At 42.1% G+C, this 15,142-nt stretch overlaps 1 protein-coding gene across 5 annotated transcripts in view; it reads right to left on the bottom strand.

Moving 5' to 3' along the window:
• PALM2AKAP2 (PALM2 and AKAP2 fusion) overlaps positions 1-15,142 on the bottom strand; it is a 470,283-nt gene that overhangs the window by 187,986 nt on the left and 267,155 nt on the right. For 3 of the 5 annotated variants that reach the window (XM_081280060.1, XM_081280062.1, XM_081280061.1), the window contains exon 6: positions 6,126-6,821. The exons of 1 other annotated variant lie outside the window; for it this stretch is intronic. In XM_081280060.1, the coding sequence (XP_081136186.1) occupies positions 6,126-6,821 (696 nt within the window). Of the gene's footprint in view, positions 1-95; positions 6,822-15,142 lie in introns of those variants that run through there. One more of the 5 variants, XM_081280067.1, reaches the window with a different exon arrangement.

The following is a 15,142-nucleotide window of genomic DNA, read 5'->3' on the forward strand; positions in this document are numbered from 1 at the left end:
AGTGCAAGGGCAGGGTGTGAGACCATTACCTGTGTCTCGAGATCTGGGATAGTGCTGTAGAACTCACCAGAAAGTAACCTTAATGGAATGAAGAAATAACTTAGTCGATCGAGGGTGTTTGCAAACTCAAGCTCCATAATGCATACAGATCTCATTATAAAAAATATTATTCCTTAAAAAATACATAAATGTAAAATATTCCATTTCTATAGCCACTCCTTCTTCCCACCCGAATCCTGCTACTTGTCTAGACTACAGTGAATAGACACACTCCTTGGCGATGGCTCCATTTGAGTCCATCTCTCTTGTTTTTTCAAGCTATGCCATTGTGCTTAAACTGTGCTTGCAGAGCCAAAGAGGGGGTCCACAAGTTCACCTCTCTCTCTCAGTGGGAAGGACTATGAGGAAATGAGGGTGAGAGGTCTTGTCTTGTGCCCCATGGGCCTGCCCCAGGAATGTGAGTGTGATTTTGCAGACTCAGATGGAAACACAAAAACATGGTCAGTTGGTCATTGGTAGAAGGGCAGAGGTAAGGCCCAAGCTATGCCCTTCTTTAGCCCCTCCGGGCCACACCTGCAAGGTTCTGCCTGAAGGCTCCTGTGATGGAATCCGCAGCTCTGAAAAAGGCTGGGTTGGAGTGGGGCAGAGAAATGTTGTGTGGATACAGCTTTGGAATACAACCTGTGTTTTTTTGTTTGTTTCTTTTAAACAGGACAGAAATTGAGAACATAAACAGTGATGCTAAGGCAAACTATCAAATGGCACATCAGAACTCTTTTGTCATTCATTTTGTTGACATCACAAGGCAGATACATTCTGTAAACATATATGCTATACAGTACATTAACCAGAGGAAAACGAAAAGAAAGCCACCCTGTATTTCTTTTCTTTCTGTGATTCTGTTCATTTACATCAGAAGGACTGCCTAATGTCTAGGGAGAGTTGTATGGTTCGTGAGCTTTTGATAAAAAATGCCGTGACTTGCAAAAAAAAAAAAAAAAATAGCCCCAGGTGACCACTAAGAGGCAATATGGGGAGAAGATGACCATTCACACTTCAACCTGTAGAAACTTAGAAAATAGTCACAAAGAATATAAAAGTTATTGATTTCAGAAAACATTTTGTTTTCCTGCTTAGTAAAAGAGAACATTGAAAAATTATTATTTTTTTTTTTTTACAAAAGTTAAGGCTGTCCAGATCTTTGACGCAGAAAAGTCCTGCGGTCCCCCAAATGACACAATTTCACACTGACAGCAAGCTTTCTGGGCAACAATTTCGACCTTCTGATGTTGCACAGGAGGGGAGAGGGGAAGCAGAGGCTGATATAAGCTAGATGAACATGCAGCTGAGAGAGCTGGTCTAAGGACTTCTCAAGGAAATTTCCCTTTGAAACTTTCCAAATGTCATTTTTATTCTATACCTTTCTACGTTCAAACAAGAAGCATTTTTTTTTGTTGTTGTTTAAATGGGAATTATATGAAGAAATTTGCTGAAGCTATAAAAATATAGACACAAAATTGCACTGTGCTCCTAATTAGTGACTTTCCTTTTTCCCTAGAAAATGCTGGAAGATTTTCCTGATAAGTCCAGAAGAAGGCTACCCAAATGACGGCGAACAGGTAGCAGGAATCAAAGATTCCATCTTCCTCATTACTTTCAACTACTTTATGATACATACCAGCAACTCCAAGGTTTCGTTGTGTTTTTCTAACCCAGAGGACAAAGGGTACTTTTTGGTTCTATCCTCATTAGTAGAGTTCAATAGATGTTGCTTAAGAAATCGAGGAGCTTCCCAAAGATTGCATATTTATAAAATTTTGAGACCTATTCTTAAATATGCAGAGAATTCGTAGTTTTGATTACTAATGTGCATGATGCAGAAATACAACAGGAGACTGCCTGCCTTGGAATGGTTACTGTTGTAATCTAACATTGCAGGAAATGAAAAGACATCTACAAGAAGAGCGTTCATTAGCGAGTTGAACTTTCTGGTGGGTTCTGTGATGAACAGAGATGACTGAGTTTCTAGATCTTATGTTGGAACATTACTCAGTGCATTTTCTCTGTTTTTAAATGGACAAGGTCAATGCTTTTTAAAAAGGAAGATGGGTATGGTAGTTTGATTTCTGCCTCTATCAACATATACTCTTTCCTCCTCTTTTGAGGACATTGATATTCATTGGTACATTGGCATTAAATAAATGGCAGTTTTCAATAATCCCTTGACATGAAATTCTGCAAGAAGTTAAGGAAAATAAGATGTTCCCATGTGACTCCAATGTTTTGTCCCAGAAATGATAACATATATCCAGGAAACTCTCTACATATCGTTTTCCCCCTTTTATAAAAATCTGACCCTAATAGAAATAAGATACTCTATTTGCATGTAGAGAAACACATTTATCACCAGAAAGCAAACTGGAGAAGATGGTTATTTGAAGCAAATACATGTATAATAACATTTCAAAGAGTAACTTAATAAAACAAATTAACTCTAGAATTTGAGTTTCCTAAAAGCCTTTGAATAATTTTAAGATTGCTCAGGAGGTTTTAGGAAATAATGTTTTGGGTTTGTCCAGGAGGGAATTCCCTAGCTCTTTTCCTCTTGACCCCCGATATTAAGTGATATCACTGGACACTAGCAAATCACTTTTAGAGGCAATTATTTTTTGGTTATTAAGGAAAATAATATTATCATGAGTGAAAGAGGTAAAAGGTTAAAAAAAAACTTAAGTTTTGTCTTAAAAATAAAACAAAACAAAAAAAAAGGAAGATAAAGAAAAAAAAGTCAAAGATACTAAGTCATCAAGAATTAATTAATTAATTCCCGGCACTAGGAATTAAACCCAAGGGCCCTTTACCAGGCAGGGCCTTGTGCATGCGAGGCAAGCACTATACCAACTGAACTATATCCCCAGCCCTCCAATCCTTTTTATTTTTATTTTTAGACAGCATCTCTCTAAGTTGCTGAGGGGGTTTCCCTAAATTGCAGAGGTTGGTCTCAAATTTGCAATTCTCCTAAGTCAAGCCTCCAAAGTCTCTGGGATTATAGGTGTACACCAAGCATCCAGTTCCTCTTTTTATTTTAAAAGGGAGCTGATCCTAAAATTCTAAAAGAAAGCTCAGTTAAACATTAGTTTAATTGGGAATCATGGTTTTGGAGCTCTATTACTGATTCTTTAGTTAGTCTGGTTATGTAACCAAATACCCTGCATCCTTAAAGGGGGCCATACCATGCATAATACAATTTTCAGAGAGAGAATGTCAATAGCAGCAGGAAAGGCAGAATGCTTACAATCAGAACTCCATTTACATTTTCATCGTTAAGAGGGTAGCTTGCTGCTGTAGGTGGGATTGTAGGTCGCATCCCGTAAAAGGGCTGGCTGAGCCTGCATCCCCCATTAAGACAGGAAAATCATAGAAAATAGACAAATATATAGATGCCATATTCAAACACACCTTCATTTACTGTGGCCACAAATAAATTCAAGAAAGGCAACACGTCTTCCTGAAACCCATTAAATGATAAGCTTTAATCATAAAAGTATAGAGAGGTCTAATTCATAGAATTTGCCAGTCACAATTCCCCATAGCAAGTGATGAATGCAGGTGGATTATCACTGGTCTTTCTGACCGTAGGAGCTGTGTTGTAGGAAGGGGTGCAGACTGTTTACTTCATGGGTAAATCATTCACTTAGGAAAGGACAGATCGTTTCAGGGAGTCATCTACCCCCAAGACCGATTCTGTTCATCAGAAAGAACCGGCTCTGCCATTTTATTCGCTAACTGTGCTTTTTAACAACTTACATCGAACAGATTTAATCCCCAAGTGAGTAAAAAGGATAAAACTATGGCAAACCTTTAGATTGTTTCTTTCCTAAGTAAATTCTTAAAATAATAGATTGTCCAAAACATTAAAACCATTTTCTCCTTCTAAGGAAATAGGTTTATCTACTTTTTATTTTATTTAATATTGAAATATCTAAATGATCATTTCTTGAGGAAGATGAAATCCAGAGTAGTGAGACTTATAGACATTAAAACCAGGTTTCTAGATAATAGAGCAGTTTCACTCCATTGAAGCTACTTTGGTGAACCTGAGACTTAGAGATAATTCTCTCAGTTATCCAAAACAAAGCTGTGGAGGGAATTATTTTAGAAAGCAGAACTTAACTCCTTTGTTTTTTTCCTTCCTTTACCTTTTTTTTTTTTTCTGTTTCCCTATTAGAGGTGAACTGAATCATTTTGTGCTCATTAAAAATGTAATTATTTGATAAAAAATAACTGTGAAAAATTAAAAATGTCAGTTTTTCCTCTTCAATTGGAATAAATACAGTTACAAGCCAAGACATTTAAAAATAATAATAGATTTAGCATTGAGCCAACTAAATAGGACAAATTACATTTTCTGTAACACATCCTCAAGACTACCTTGATTTTTTTCTGAGCTCCTTTCTGCAGGAGTTAAGACTTTAAGTAATATGTCACGCTGTTTTTGAAACCAGGTTCTATGGCAATATAGATAATTCTGTGAATGATGTGCATGATGCTGCAAGCATCTGGGCACATAACTTAAAGTGACGCTATCTTTTATTAAAATTAGGTAAATAATACACTTTCATTTAATTACTCTATTATTATTCTTTTTAAAATTCCTTCCCTTTGGTTTTACTATACATGCGGCTGCTATTCACTTTGGGGCAGCACTAAGAATTTATTTCAAGGACTCCATCACGTTCTAGATAAAAAGTATTCCTGATGTTCAGAATCTCCAGAAGTTTAAGAAACAGAGCTCTAAGGAGCTCAGTCAGTGTGCCTATGATGAATGAATTTAAGTACTTGACACTGAGAAGATAAGTCTTTCTTCATCTTTCAACTTTTTTTTTTTTTTTTTAACATCTTAAAGAGGGTTTTTGAAGGGCAGGTAAACCTACATGTCGAAGTTACCTGAAACATTCTCATGGGAACAGAAAGAAAAGAGTACAGATGCAAGCCTCGAATCAACCGGGCACAGGAGACGGGCAGTCAATGCTGACAGTACCACCCTAGATGAAGCGGGAGCACGGAAGCAGCCACTGTAGGTCAGAGAGACTGTTCTAGAAATGTGGTCACTACAGAGATACTTTTCAAAATGATCCTCTCGTTGAAAGTAGATTCACATGATCAGAAAATATCCATGAAAAAGAAAAACAATATAAAAATTTACTTTTTTTTTTTTTTTTTTTTAAAGAATAGAAACAAGGCTCATGGATTTGGCCTGTCTGAGCTTGGAGATCTCCACTGAGGCTTAAAACAATGGTCGTCTCACGTCCTTAGAAAATTTAAAATGGTGCTTCTTGTATAAAGGGTTCATTGGTTAAGCCATAGAAAGAGACACAGCTGCTGATGGGCAGTGGTTAGACTCAGGCCTATACTTCATCTGTGACACACACTGGGTTCTTTCTTTCCCATGAACTTCGATTCAGGTTTTAACAGAAGGAAAGCCATAGACACACAATACTGTAATCTGGAAGCATACATAAGGCAGCAAAAAGCATCACCCTAGAATGGACAGATTAAGGAAGGTCCACTTTTGGCTACACTAGCAACCAGCTGGAGCCCACAGCATTTTGCCACATGAGACAGAAAAACAAGATCCACAGTGAGGGAGGCAGTGAGAAGTCAGGGACGTGGTGGCGTGTGTGTGTGACTATGTTAGAGGAACACTCTAGAAAAATGAAAGCCCCCGTGCCAATAGGTTCAATTCCAGTCAAGTAAATTAAGGCTACAAGATAATTGGCTGAGATGAAGAGTCCATTCCAATCGAGCAGAAAGGAACCGATTCACTCTCGAAGACACAAAAGAAAGGTTGAGAGGAAAAGCAAGTTCTTGGGAGGAAAAAAAATGGAGCACACACATGCACGTTGTTTCTCAGGTGAGGAGAAGGAAAAAAAAAATTAAGAGAGATCAAAGCAATCCAACTGCAAGGCAAGGCAGGTGTCTGCTCCCAGTTCACAGTACTGCAGTTAGTGGTGGAGTGAGGTCTATGTAAGTGGTGGAGAGTAGAAAGGCTGCCCAGAGGAAGAGGGAAGAAAGAAGTGGTCACATGACAACACAGCATTGACAGCGCTTTTTCTTTTGGGTACCTGGGGCTGGCTCTGTGGCCAGGCTCTCTTCCTTCCCTTCTGGGGACGAGGGTTCTGTGGTATCTGAGACTGGCCTCCCGGACACAAGCTCGGCTGCATTCCCATCAATGGTGGACACGTCCGTCACTGTCTTCTCTCTCAATGACTTCTCATCGTCTTCATCGATGAGGACCAACTCAGCCTTGATGGTTTCATCGTAGCCTAGCACCTTTTTCGTCTCCTCTTCGTCTTCGATATTTTGGTAGCCCATAAAAATCATGGTGACGGGCTGATCCAAGCTTGCTTCTGGCCCTTCCGTGTTGGGGGCTTGGGTCTGCTGCCCTGGGTTCCCAGGAGAGTGATCTTTCCTAGATTTATGGACCATTTCTAACTTGGCTTCTTTGCAGAGCATGTGTTCCTTGGGGTGGCCGAGGCTCCCGTCCGCAATCACAGTCCTTTCTGACACGTGGTCTCCTCTCAAGCTTGATTGTCCAGCCTTCTGAATAAGCTCTTCCACATCCTTTGCGCTTAATTTGTGCACTCCATTTTCTACCACGGTGCCTCCCGAGTGCACCTCATACACTACTTTGGTACCATCATCATAGACTTTGACTCCTCTCTGATGGACCCCCTCTGGGCCAATGGTAGATGCAGAGAGAATCTTGGTCTCTCCTGTTTGTTTGTCTTTCTCCACATTAATTTCCATGGCGTACACAGCTTGAATGAAAACAAGAGAAAGGAAGTGCATGTTACAACAAAAAAAGCCAGTGATTGGTTAATTGCCAAACAGACAGAAAAAAAAATGGCTCTGTGCCCTCTCTATTCTAACCGCCAAGCATCCTGAGTGTTAGAGTGAGGTGCACATCGTGGACAGAGGCGGTTGCGTGTGCGTTTTAACACAGCAGCTTAATGCACTGGGAAGACAGAAGTACACAGTTACTGTATCTCAATGACACTGAGACTTTCAAGGAAGAACTGATAAAATAAGTTCACACGAGACTTTAGATTTAGGCAGAAAGAATTACAGGAAGACTGACAACCCGCACATTTACCTTGGTTGTGGGCTTCCCTAGGTTTACAGACAATCTAAAAGCCCTTGGTTAAGATGTGTCCCAGTTCCAAAACCTTAAATCTTTTGTCAACTCTTTCCTCAAGTGTTCTCATTTCCTGTTTCTTCCCCTCCTGTTTTTCTTTTCTTTTGTGGTGCTGGGGATCAAACCCAGGGACTTGCACATGCTAGGCAAGGTCTCCACCACTGAGCCACATCTCTAGCCCTCTCGATTTCCTTTTGCTATGAGGGCAAATATGCCCAGGCTTTTCTAGGAGAGACATGGATATCCTCCACTATGCTATAAAACAGGGTGTTTGCAAAAATTACAAGGTGTGAAGTTATTCATGTCACATGCTTTGTAAGTACTTCAGTCACTAGGGAGGTTTCCAAAACAAGAACTAGGAAAAGAACGAGACAGACGCAGTGGCGTCCTATGACACTACAGTCTAAGGATGAAATCGCAGAAGGCTCTTTCTTCTTCCATGTACACAGTGCCATCCTGCCCCTTAATATCTTTTCTGTCATATTCTTTCTGTTCCACTGCCATGACCCAACATGAGACTCCTTTCCTCTTCCCTGGATTGTTGGAAGAACTTCCTACTGGGGAAGCAGCCTCTCCAGTCTTGTCCCCTCCGACTCACCCCACACCTGCTGCCAATCTGGTATTCCTGAGGACCAGCTCTCTCCTGTCCTATAGACACACTCTCAGGACACCTCATCCTTTCAAGTCCTTTCCCTCATAGGCTCCCTGTGAGGCACACTTTCTGGATGGGAGGAAGCTGGGTCCCAGGCCCACAGAGCCACCTGTGGGGGCCCTCTTTACCTGGATGATGCACTGACACGTCTGACTCAGCAGCCTCAATGTGATCCCACCTTCTCATGAGACTCTTCCACAGTCTTGGTGTTAAAACCCCCAGCACCACTACTCACTCCGTCTCTCAAGTCAGAGTCTCACTGCAAGGGAGACCTGCTTCAGACTGACCCTTGCATCTCCTCACCACCACTTCACGCCCCCACAGCCTCACCCCGCACGACAGCCTTCTTCCAAGTTTCCTGAATCTTCTCTCTTCCACTGTCTCAGGGACAGAGGCTATTGCCAGAGAGCCAAAGGCAGCCTGGGGCCTCTCCCTTCTCAGAGGTTTTCACAGTTTTAAAAGGGAGGAGGAGGGTGGGGTGTGGAAGAGGGTGAGGAAGAGGGTGAGGAGGAGGGTGAGGAGGAGGGTGAGGAGGAGGGGAAGAAAAGGAAGAAAAATATAAAGAATATGAGGAGGAGGAGGAGGAGGAGAGGAAGAAAAAATATAAAGAATATGCAATAGAGATCCTATGTGGTCCACAAAGTCTAAAACATTGACCATCTGGCCATTTATAGGAAAAGTTTGCCAAGCCTGTGCCATGCCTGTTCACCATCTTGCCCATGAAGTCACCTTACTGGGAAACCCTCTGCTGCTTCTTGTCAATAGAGGATAAACACCAAACTCCACCCCTTGGCCAGCTCCCTTCAAAAGTGGCCTGCAACCCTCTTTCTCGCCTTGTCTCCCAGCCCTCTGTGCTCCACACACTCTGGCCACAATAAACCTCTCACTGTTCCCAGGACATAGCCCAGCATCCCCCTGTGCCTGTTGTCCTTTGGCCTAGCCTGCCCTTTGTCCCTGTCCGATGGCAGACTTCCAGAGCCTTGCTTATCATAGTTTGAGTCCCCACCTTTCTGAATATCTACCTGCTAAGAAGATCCAAACTATTTTTTCAAACATATATTCTATCACTCCCTTTTCCTTGAGCACAACCATGTAACACCATTCCATATCTAAGCATTTCCTGTTTTTATGATTCCCTTCTGAGATGTCCTTCTTTATACTTTCTACCCAACCAAATAGGACCCATTCATCAATGTCAAGGTCAACTGCTCCTCTCCCATGAGCTTTCTTGGGTCCTCCCATCTCTAAGTCATCCTTCTCTCCTTTAGATTCTCACCTTTTCTAAACTTATCTGAGGGCACTTAACAATTTCCACCCAGCAGTATAATTGTTTGTGGGAATGTTTTATCACCTTCATGGACTTTTAGGATCCTTGAAAGTAAACTTGCTGCCTGCCACCTTTCTATGACTCTCCCACTCTGCCAGCACCCACCTTAGAACCTTTTGTATAGAAGGTTCCAGACATTCACACCCATGAAACAAATGCTACTAACTAAAGAGTCTAATTTGATGGTCTTAACATAGTCACAAGTACTTTGTATAATAATATGACACCAATAAGAAGTTACATACAGTAATTAATGTTTAAACTGATTTTAAAAAACAGCAATGATATCGTTCTGTCTGCTTGCAAAATAAGACAGTCTTTTAACAGTTCACACTTCACCAACAAGATTAAGGAGCAAAAGGCAATGCCCGAATTTCACCATTACTGTCTTAGAGGTTTCACTTGTTTTGTATTAGGATTTTGAGTTTTCTCAAGTGACACAATGGAAGGCCAGCCATTATTTGTCACTGAGGTACATGGGCTCACACACTAAGATTGTGATGTCAAAAGAAAAATTCATCTCAGTTATTTCCTGATTTTCTACATGATGTCATCAGGGAAGTGAAATATGAATTTAAAATTTTGCATGGTCTCCAAAAGCCTGTTCTTGAAATATTACAGTTATATTAAAAAGCACAGTCTTGGGCCACAATGTTCTATCTTACTACCATTAACACACTCAAGAGACATAGGTTGTCAGTTTGCAGGTACAATATTGAATTATCCCCAATCATCCAGAGACAGGTGAACAAAATGACACATTGACCCACCATCAGCACAAAATATAGAACAAAATATTTTTATTTTCACATATGTATGTGAAGGATACAAATTATAAGCACGGAAATGTTTAGAAATGTCCCTCTTCCTTTGGTGCCAATGAGGACATGTTATTGTCGTTTCAATCCCTCCCCAACCCCCCAACACAATAAACCTCACTTTACCTTGTTCTGATCCTAGAATCAGAGACTGGAAAGAACAAAGGTGTGATGAGCTCTTTGCTAGGAAGGTTAAGTAGATCCACACATAAAGGGGTGAGGTAATGACACAGCCACACCAATGAATCATATGTGACATGTTTTATTAGGGTTACATAGTGCATCTATGTTTACATGTTATGCATGTTTCTTTCAATATTTCTAGAATCTGAGTGTAGAATATTTTAAGCTTTTTAACATACTTTTATAATAAGACAAATTTAAGATATGTTATGCAATAAAATGCAATATTCATATTTTTTCCCTCAGATAAAACACAAGCCTTTAAAGGAATCAGATTTTTAACAGGTTCCTCAAGGTTATGCTCCCAATTCCTTCCTGCACTTACTCTTGAACCCTTCAAGAATATCTGGTTTACCCCAAGAACAATATTTGGTCCTCCTGGAAAATAACATGAGATGTTATTTAGACATTCAGAAAATCGCACAGGAGGTGTGAAGATTTATCTTAAATGTATTCTGTATGAGTAAGCACTTAGATTTTGCTTCAGTTCTCCAAAATGCACAAACTATGAATGATGGTGGATATGAACAAGTAGAATAATAAGACTTTTAAATTCAAATTTTGGGGTTTTTGTTCTGCTTCTTTCTCTTTTGGTACTGGGGACTGAACCCATGGCACCTGCTAAGCATGTGTTCTATTAGCTCTTTTATTTATTTATTTATTTATTTATTTTTATTTGAGATAGGGTCTCACTAAGTTGCTAAAGGGGCCTCGAACTTGGGATTCTCCTACCTCAGTCTCCCAAGCAGCTGGGATTACAGGATTGGCCCACCACACCTTGCCTAATGCACCCAATTTTCAATCCTCTTTTGCTTCTGACTGCTGCCAAGTAGTTTATTCCAAAGCCTCTCGCGGGCCTTCGTCTCTCACCACCAAGAATGCCCTCCAATCTGCCTCTGGCTGCCCTCACGCTTTCCCATGCTGGAAGTGCCTGCAGTTTGTACAGTGGTGAGGGTCAGAGGGGCCTGGTGCTTCTGTTCATCTTGGAGAGGCGGGGAAGAAAAAGTATTCTTGAGGGGAGGGGCTTTCTGGGGAGCCCCTGAAGGAGATTCCAAAAGAGCCCCATAGACATATGCAAAAGTAACAGTTCTCCAAAACTTCCTGGAGGAAGAACTTGGGCAAGAAGCGAAATGTATGAGATACAAGACAGTTCAAGGAACACTTCACTCACAGGTTGACTGGGGTATGGAAGTACACTTTTATTCAACAACATATTTAACTATGGATTTCCAAACATTACATACTGATGGAGTAGATAAAGCACTTTCACTAACCCTTCCAACAATCCAGGGAGACAGCTGAGCACTATGAGTGAAGAATCAGAACCACTGTGGCAGTCGGGCAGGGTGGCGCAGGCCTGTCATCCCAGCGGCTCTGGAGGCGGAGGCAGGAGGATTGCAAGTTTCAAAGCCAATCTTAGAAACTTAGTGAGGCCTTAAGCAACTCAGCGAGACATGGTCTCAAGATAAAAAATAAAGAAGGGGCTGGGGATGTGGCTCAGTGGATAAGCATCCTAGGTTCAATCTCTGAAGCAAAAACAAACAAACAAAACAAGATATGGCTGGCTTCTTCAGAGGGATGCAAACAAACAGCGCTAAAGTGCTTTGATTTTGCGCCTCTGTGTACGGTTTCTTGGTTCTTGCTCCCCCTAGTTCTTCCATCAGTAGGAGACCCTCCCTGAAGGAGGAGACTCACCTCGATGGGGGGTGATAATTCTAGGGTCTGGGTTCTGAAGACACCTAGGTGTGGAGGAGACAGGGAGGCCCCTGGGAAGTCACCTACCTAAAAGCCAAGGTGAGGGCTTCAGGACAGAAGCCACTGTGGCCTGAGGCTCAGGGGCCCCGAGATGGGATGGGTATGAGGAGCAGATCAGCCGGGTCCAGGTTCCAGCCCATTCCCCCGGCCCCATCCACTCCCTCTTGCCTGTTTCCTCCACCTCGAGCAAACAGCAAGCAACTGTAAAGGCTGTCGGGAGCTGAGAGAAGGGGAATGAGGTCATCTGACACAGGGAAGCCGGGGAGCAAGTGACGTGACTTCTTTTGAGAAATAAATCCAAGAACACACAAAACAAGACCAAGTTCCTGGAGGGTAGAGAATTCCATCAATGCTGAATCCCTTGACTCGGGGCTTCTCCCAACTCACTTCCTTTGTCCTTCTGGGATCATGGGAGGAGGAATAAGGCTGAGGTTCACACGGAAAGTACAGGTACCACACGTCCGCTGTCGTTAGTCAGGGGGAGGCAGAAACGCAGTGGATCAGCTTCGGACTCGGGGTCACTCCACATCTCTGGGCCTCGTTTTCCTCATTTGTATAATGAAAACTAACAGCTCTGCTGTGTCATGGTGCTGTGGACAGCTGTGATGTGCAAAGTGCATCAGGAGAGCAGCAGACAGGCAGATGGCGACTGTCACCCACCAGGGGCGCCTAGCTAGGGTCCCCCAGTACAAGAAACATTCAGGAGCTGGCACTGCAACCTGACATGTAATTAACAAGTGACGCGTGTGCTTGGCTGACTGAAGGAACACACCTATGTGTAGTTTTCACCCTCAGAGCACACGATTATACTCGTACATAGGTGTGCACACCCTCTCTCGAGGTTGGAAATGCGAAATCAGCTCTTATGATACTGACGACAATGAAAATGAGGAAATTAATTCACAGTGGAGTCTCCCTCTCATCCCAAACTTTTTCTTTGAATTATTTGTCTTCCCAAGACACCTTACTATTTTACAGCACAGTGGGGTGACTACAGTTTACAACATTTTATTACATGTTTCACAAAGAATGAGAGGACAGGAGTTCCCGATACAAAGAACAGAGATGGAAATGCTAATCATCTGATTTGATCATTTCATGTTGTATTCATACACTGATCGATTACACTGTTCCCTAGAGATATGTACAACTGTCACGAGTCAGTGAAAAGAAATCCAAGTGTCTATACATAAATGACCCTTTAAAGAGATAGGGAAGAGGCATGAAACTGATTCTCACAGCCCTCACCAGGAACCTGTCCTGCAGACATTGATTTCAGGCTTCTAGCCTCCAAGACTGTGACAGAATAGATTTTCATTGCTGAAAAAAAAAACTAGCATGGGTGTGATGTCCTTGGATAGCAAAGACAAAAGTCAGTTTCTCATCTCTGATTTTGTGTTTATCTTTTTGGTAAAGAAAAACAGATGCTAGTCTGAAAATTACTAGCAAGAATACCACTGAGATCAAAGCTCTGATGAGAAGACTGAAACCAACCAAGCACCACAGTCAGAAAGGTCCTCGGTGCTTTGGGCTCAGGGTCCCAGTTTCCTTCTCCCTGACTTTGTCTCAGGAATCTTGAACATCAGGAAAGGTGCTGGCAATTGAGCCTGTTAACTACAAACTGGGACCCTGTGGTGTGCCACAGGCTCTAACTTTGGTTTCAACGTGCAATATATTTTTTTCAATGTGAAATGATGAAAAATAATGGGAAATTGCATTTCAGATTCAAGGTGGTACTCAACTGAAGCAGACTGAGGCTATAAAGTACCATAATCATGAGTTACAAAGACTCTAACAATATATAATAAAGTTTTTTTTTTCTACTTTCAAAACCGCCAAACCCTTTATTCAAATGGAATTTGATGCAGAAATGAAAATACAATGGAAATACAAGGAGGGGAAGCCACTATGTTTGAGATGAGAGAGAACACCAGAGACTGTCACGTCCTGTAACTTTCCCCTCCACCTCCCTGCCTTGGCTCCATGGAATCCCCAACATCTGCTAGAGACAAGCTTACAAAAAGAAATATAAGTCATATCAAATTAACAAAGGGCAGAAAAGTTCATAGCTCATTCTTATTTTTGTCTTTTGAGATGAAGGAATGATTTTTGTAGATGCTTCTACGTGTTGAGCAGGTGACATGGTGTGTGAACAGGAGGGAGGTGGTAGACTGCAGGTTTCCACTGAAAGGATTCAGAAATGAGGCCTCACCCAGAAAAGGCAACAGCAAGGCTGAGCAGGCAGGTGAAGCTTTACTGTAGAAAGAGAAGCTGAAAGGCCAGACGCCACAGAGGCAGCCACTGGTGTGTGGCATCCTGCTTCATTGCAGGGGTTGGTCAGCCTCTCTCAGGGTGCATTGGACAGCTCTGCCCACCTTGTTTCAAGAAGACTAGAGACAAAACGGGGAGTGTGCAGAGGAGAGGGGCAGAGATGGCAGAGGGTGTTGCCAAACAGTCTCATCATCTCGGGACCAGGGGCTGGGACAGTGGCGGAAAGGACATTTAAAGTGAGGATCTGGGGGCTGGGGATGTGGCTCAAGCGGTAGCACGCTCGCCTGGCATGCGTGCGGCCCGGGTTCGATCCTCAGCACCACATACCAGCAAAGATGTTGTGTCCGCCGAGAACTAAAAAAAAAATAAATAAATATTAAAAAAAATAAATAAAAAAAAATAAAGTGAGGATCTGGGAAAGACAGGAAGGGATTGTCATTTTCAAATGCTTGAAAGAACACCAACTTGGATTTGTTCTGACCAGCTCCAGGGGGAAGGAGAAGGAACAAGAGATGGAAGATGAAGGCAGATAAATGATAGCTCCATCAGAGGATGAATTTCCCAACAGTCAGAACCATCTAGAGACAGAATGGGCAACCTGGAGGAGATCAGGCTGCAACCACTGAAGTGTGTGACTGTTGTTTGAGGACCTCTTTGCGGAGGGCCATTATAGCAAGGATTCAACCATTAGTATAAGGGACTGGGGTACATGCCTCCCAGTTCTGAAAAGCAACGGTTCTAAATAAATTCTAATTATACAGAGTCTGAAACCTTCTAATACCAAACAACTAGAATGTCTGCATCATGCCATCATGACAGATGACACTTACAAAAATGGCTCTAGGATCTTGCAAATTTCTAAAAGGATGTCCTTAATGTAGGATGCATTGTATCTAGAATTCTACTGATGAGTGCCACTGGCTGGCATGCCATATGGG

The sequence above is a fragment of the Spermophilus citellus genome (genome assembly GCF_964194105.1).
Source record: "Spermophilus citellus genome assembly, chromosome: 2".
Taxonomy (NCBI): Eukaryota; Metazoa; Chordata; class Mammalia; order Rodentia; family Sciuridae; genus Spermophilus; species Spermophilus citellus.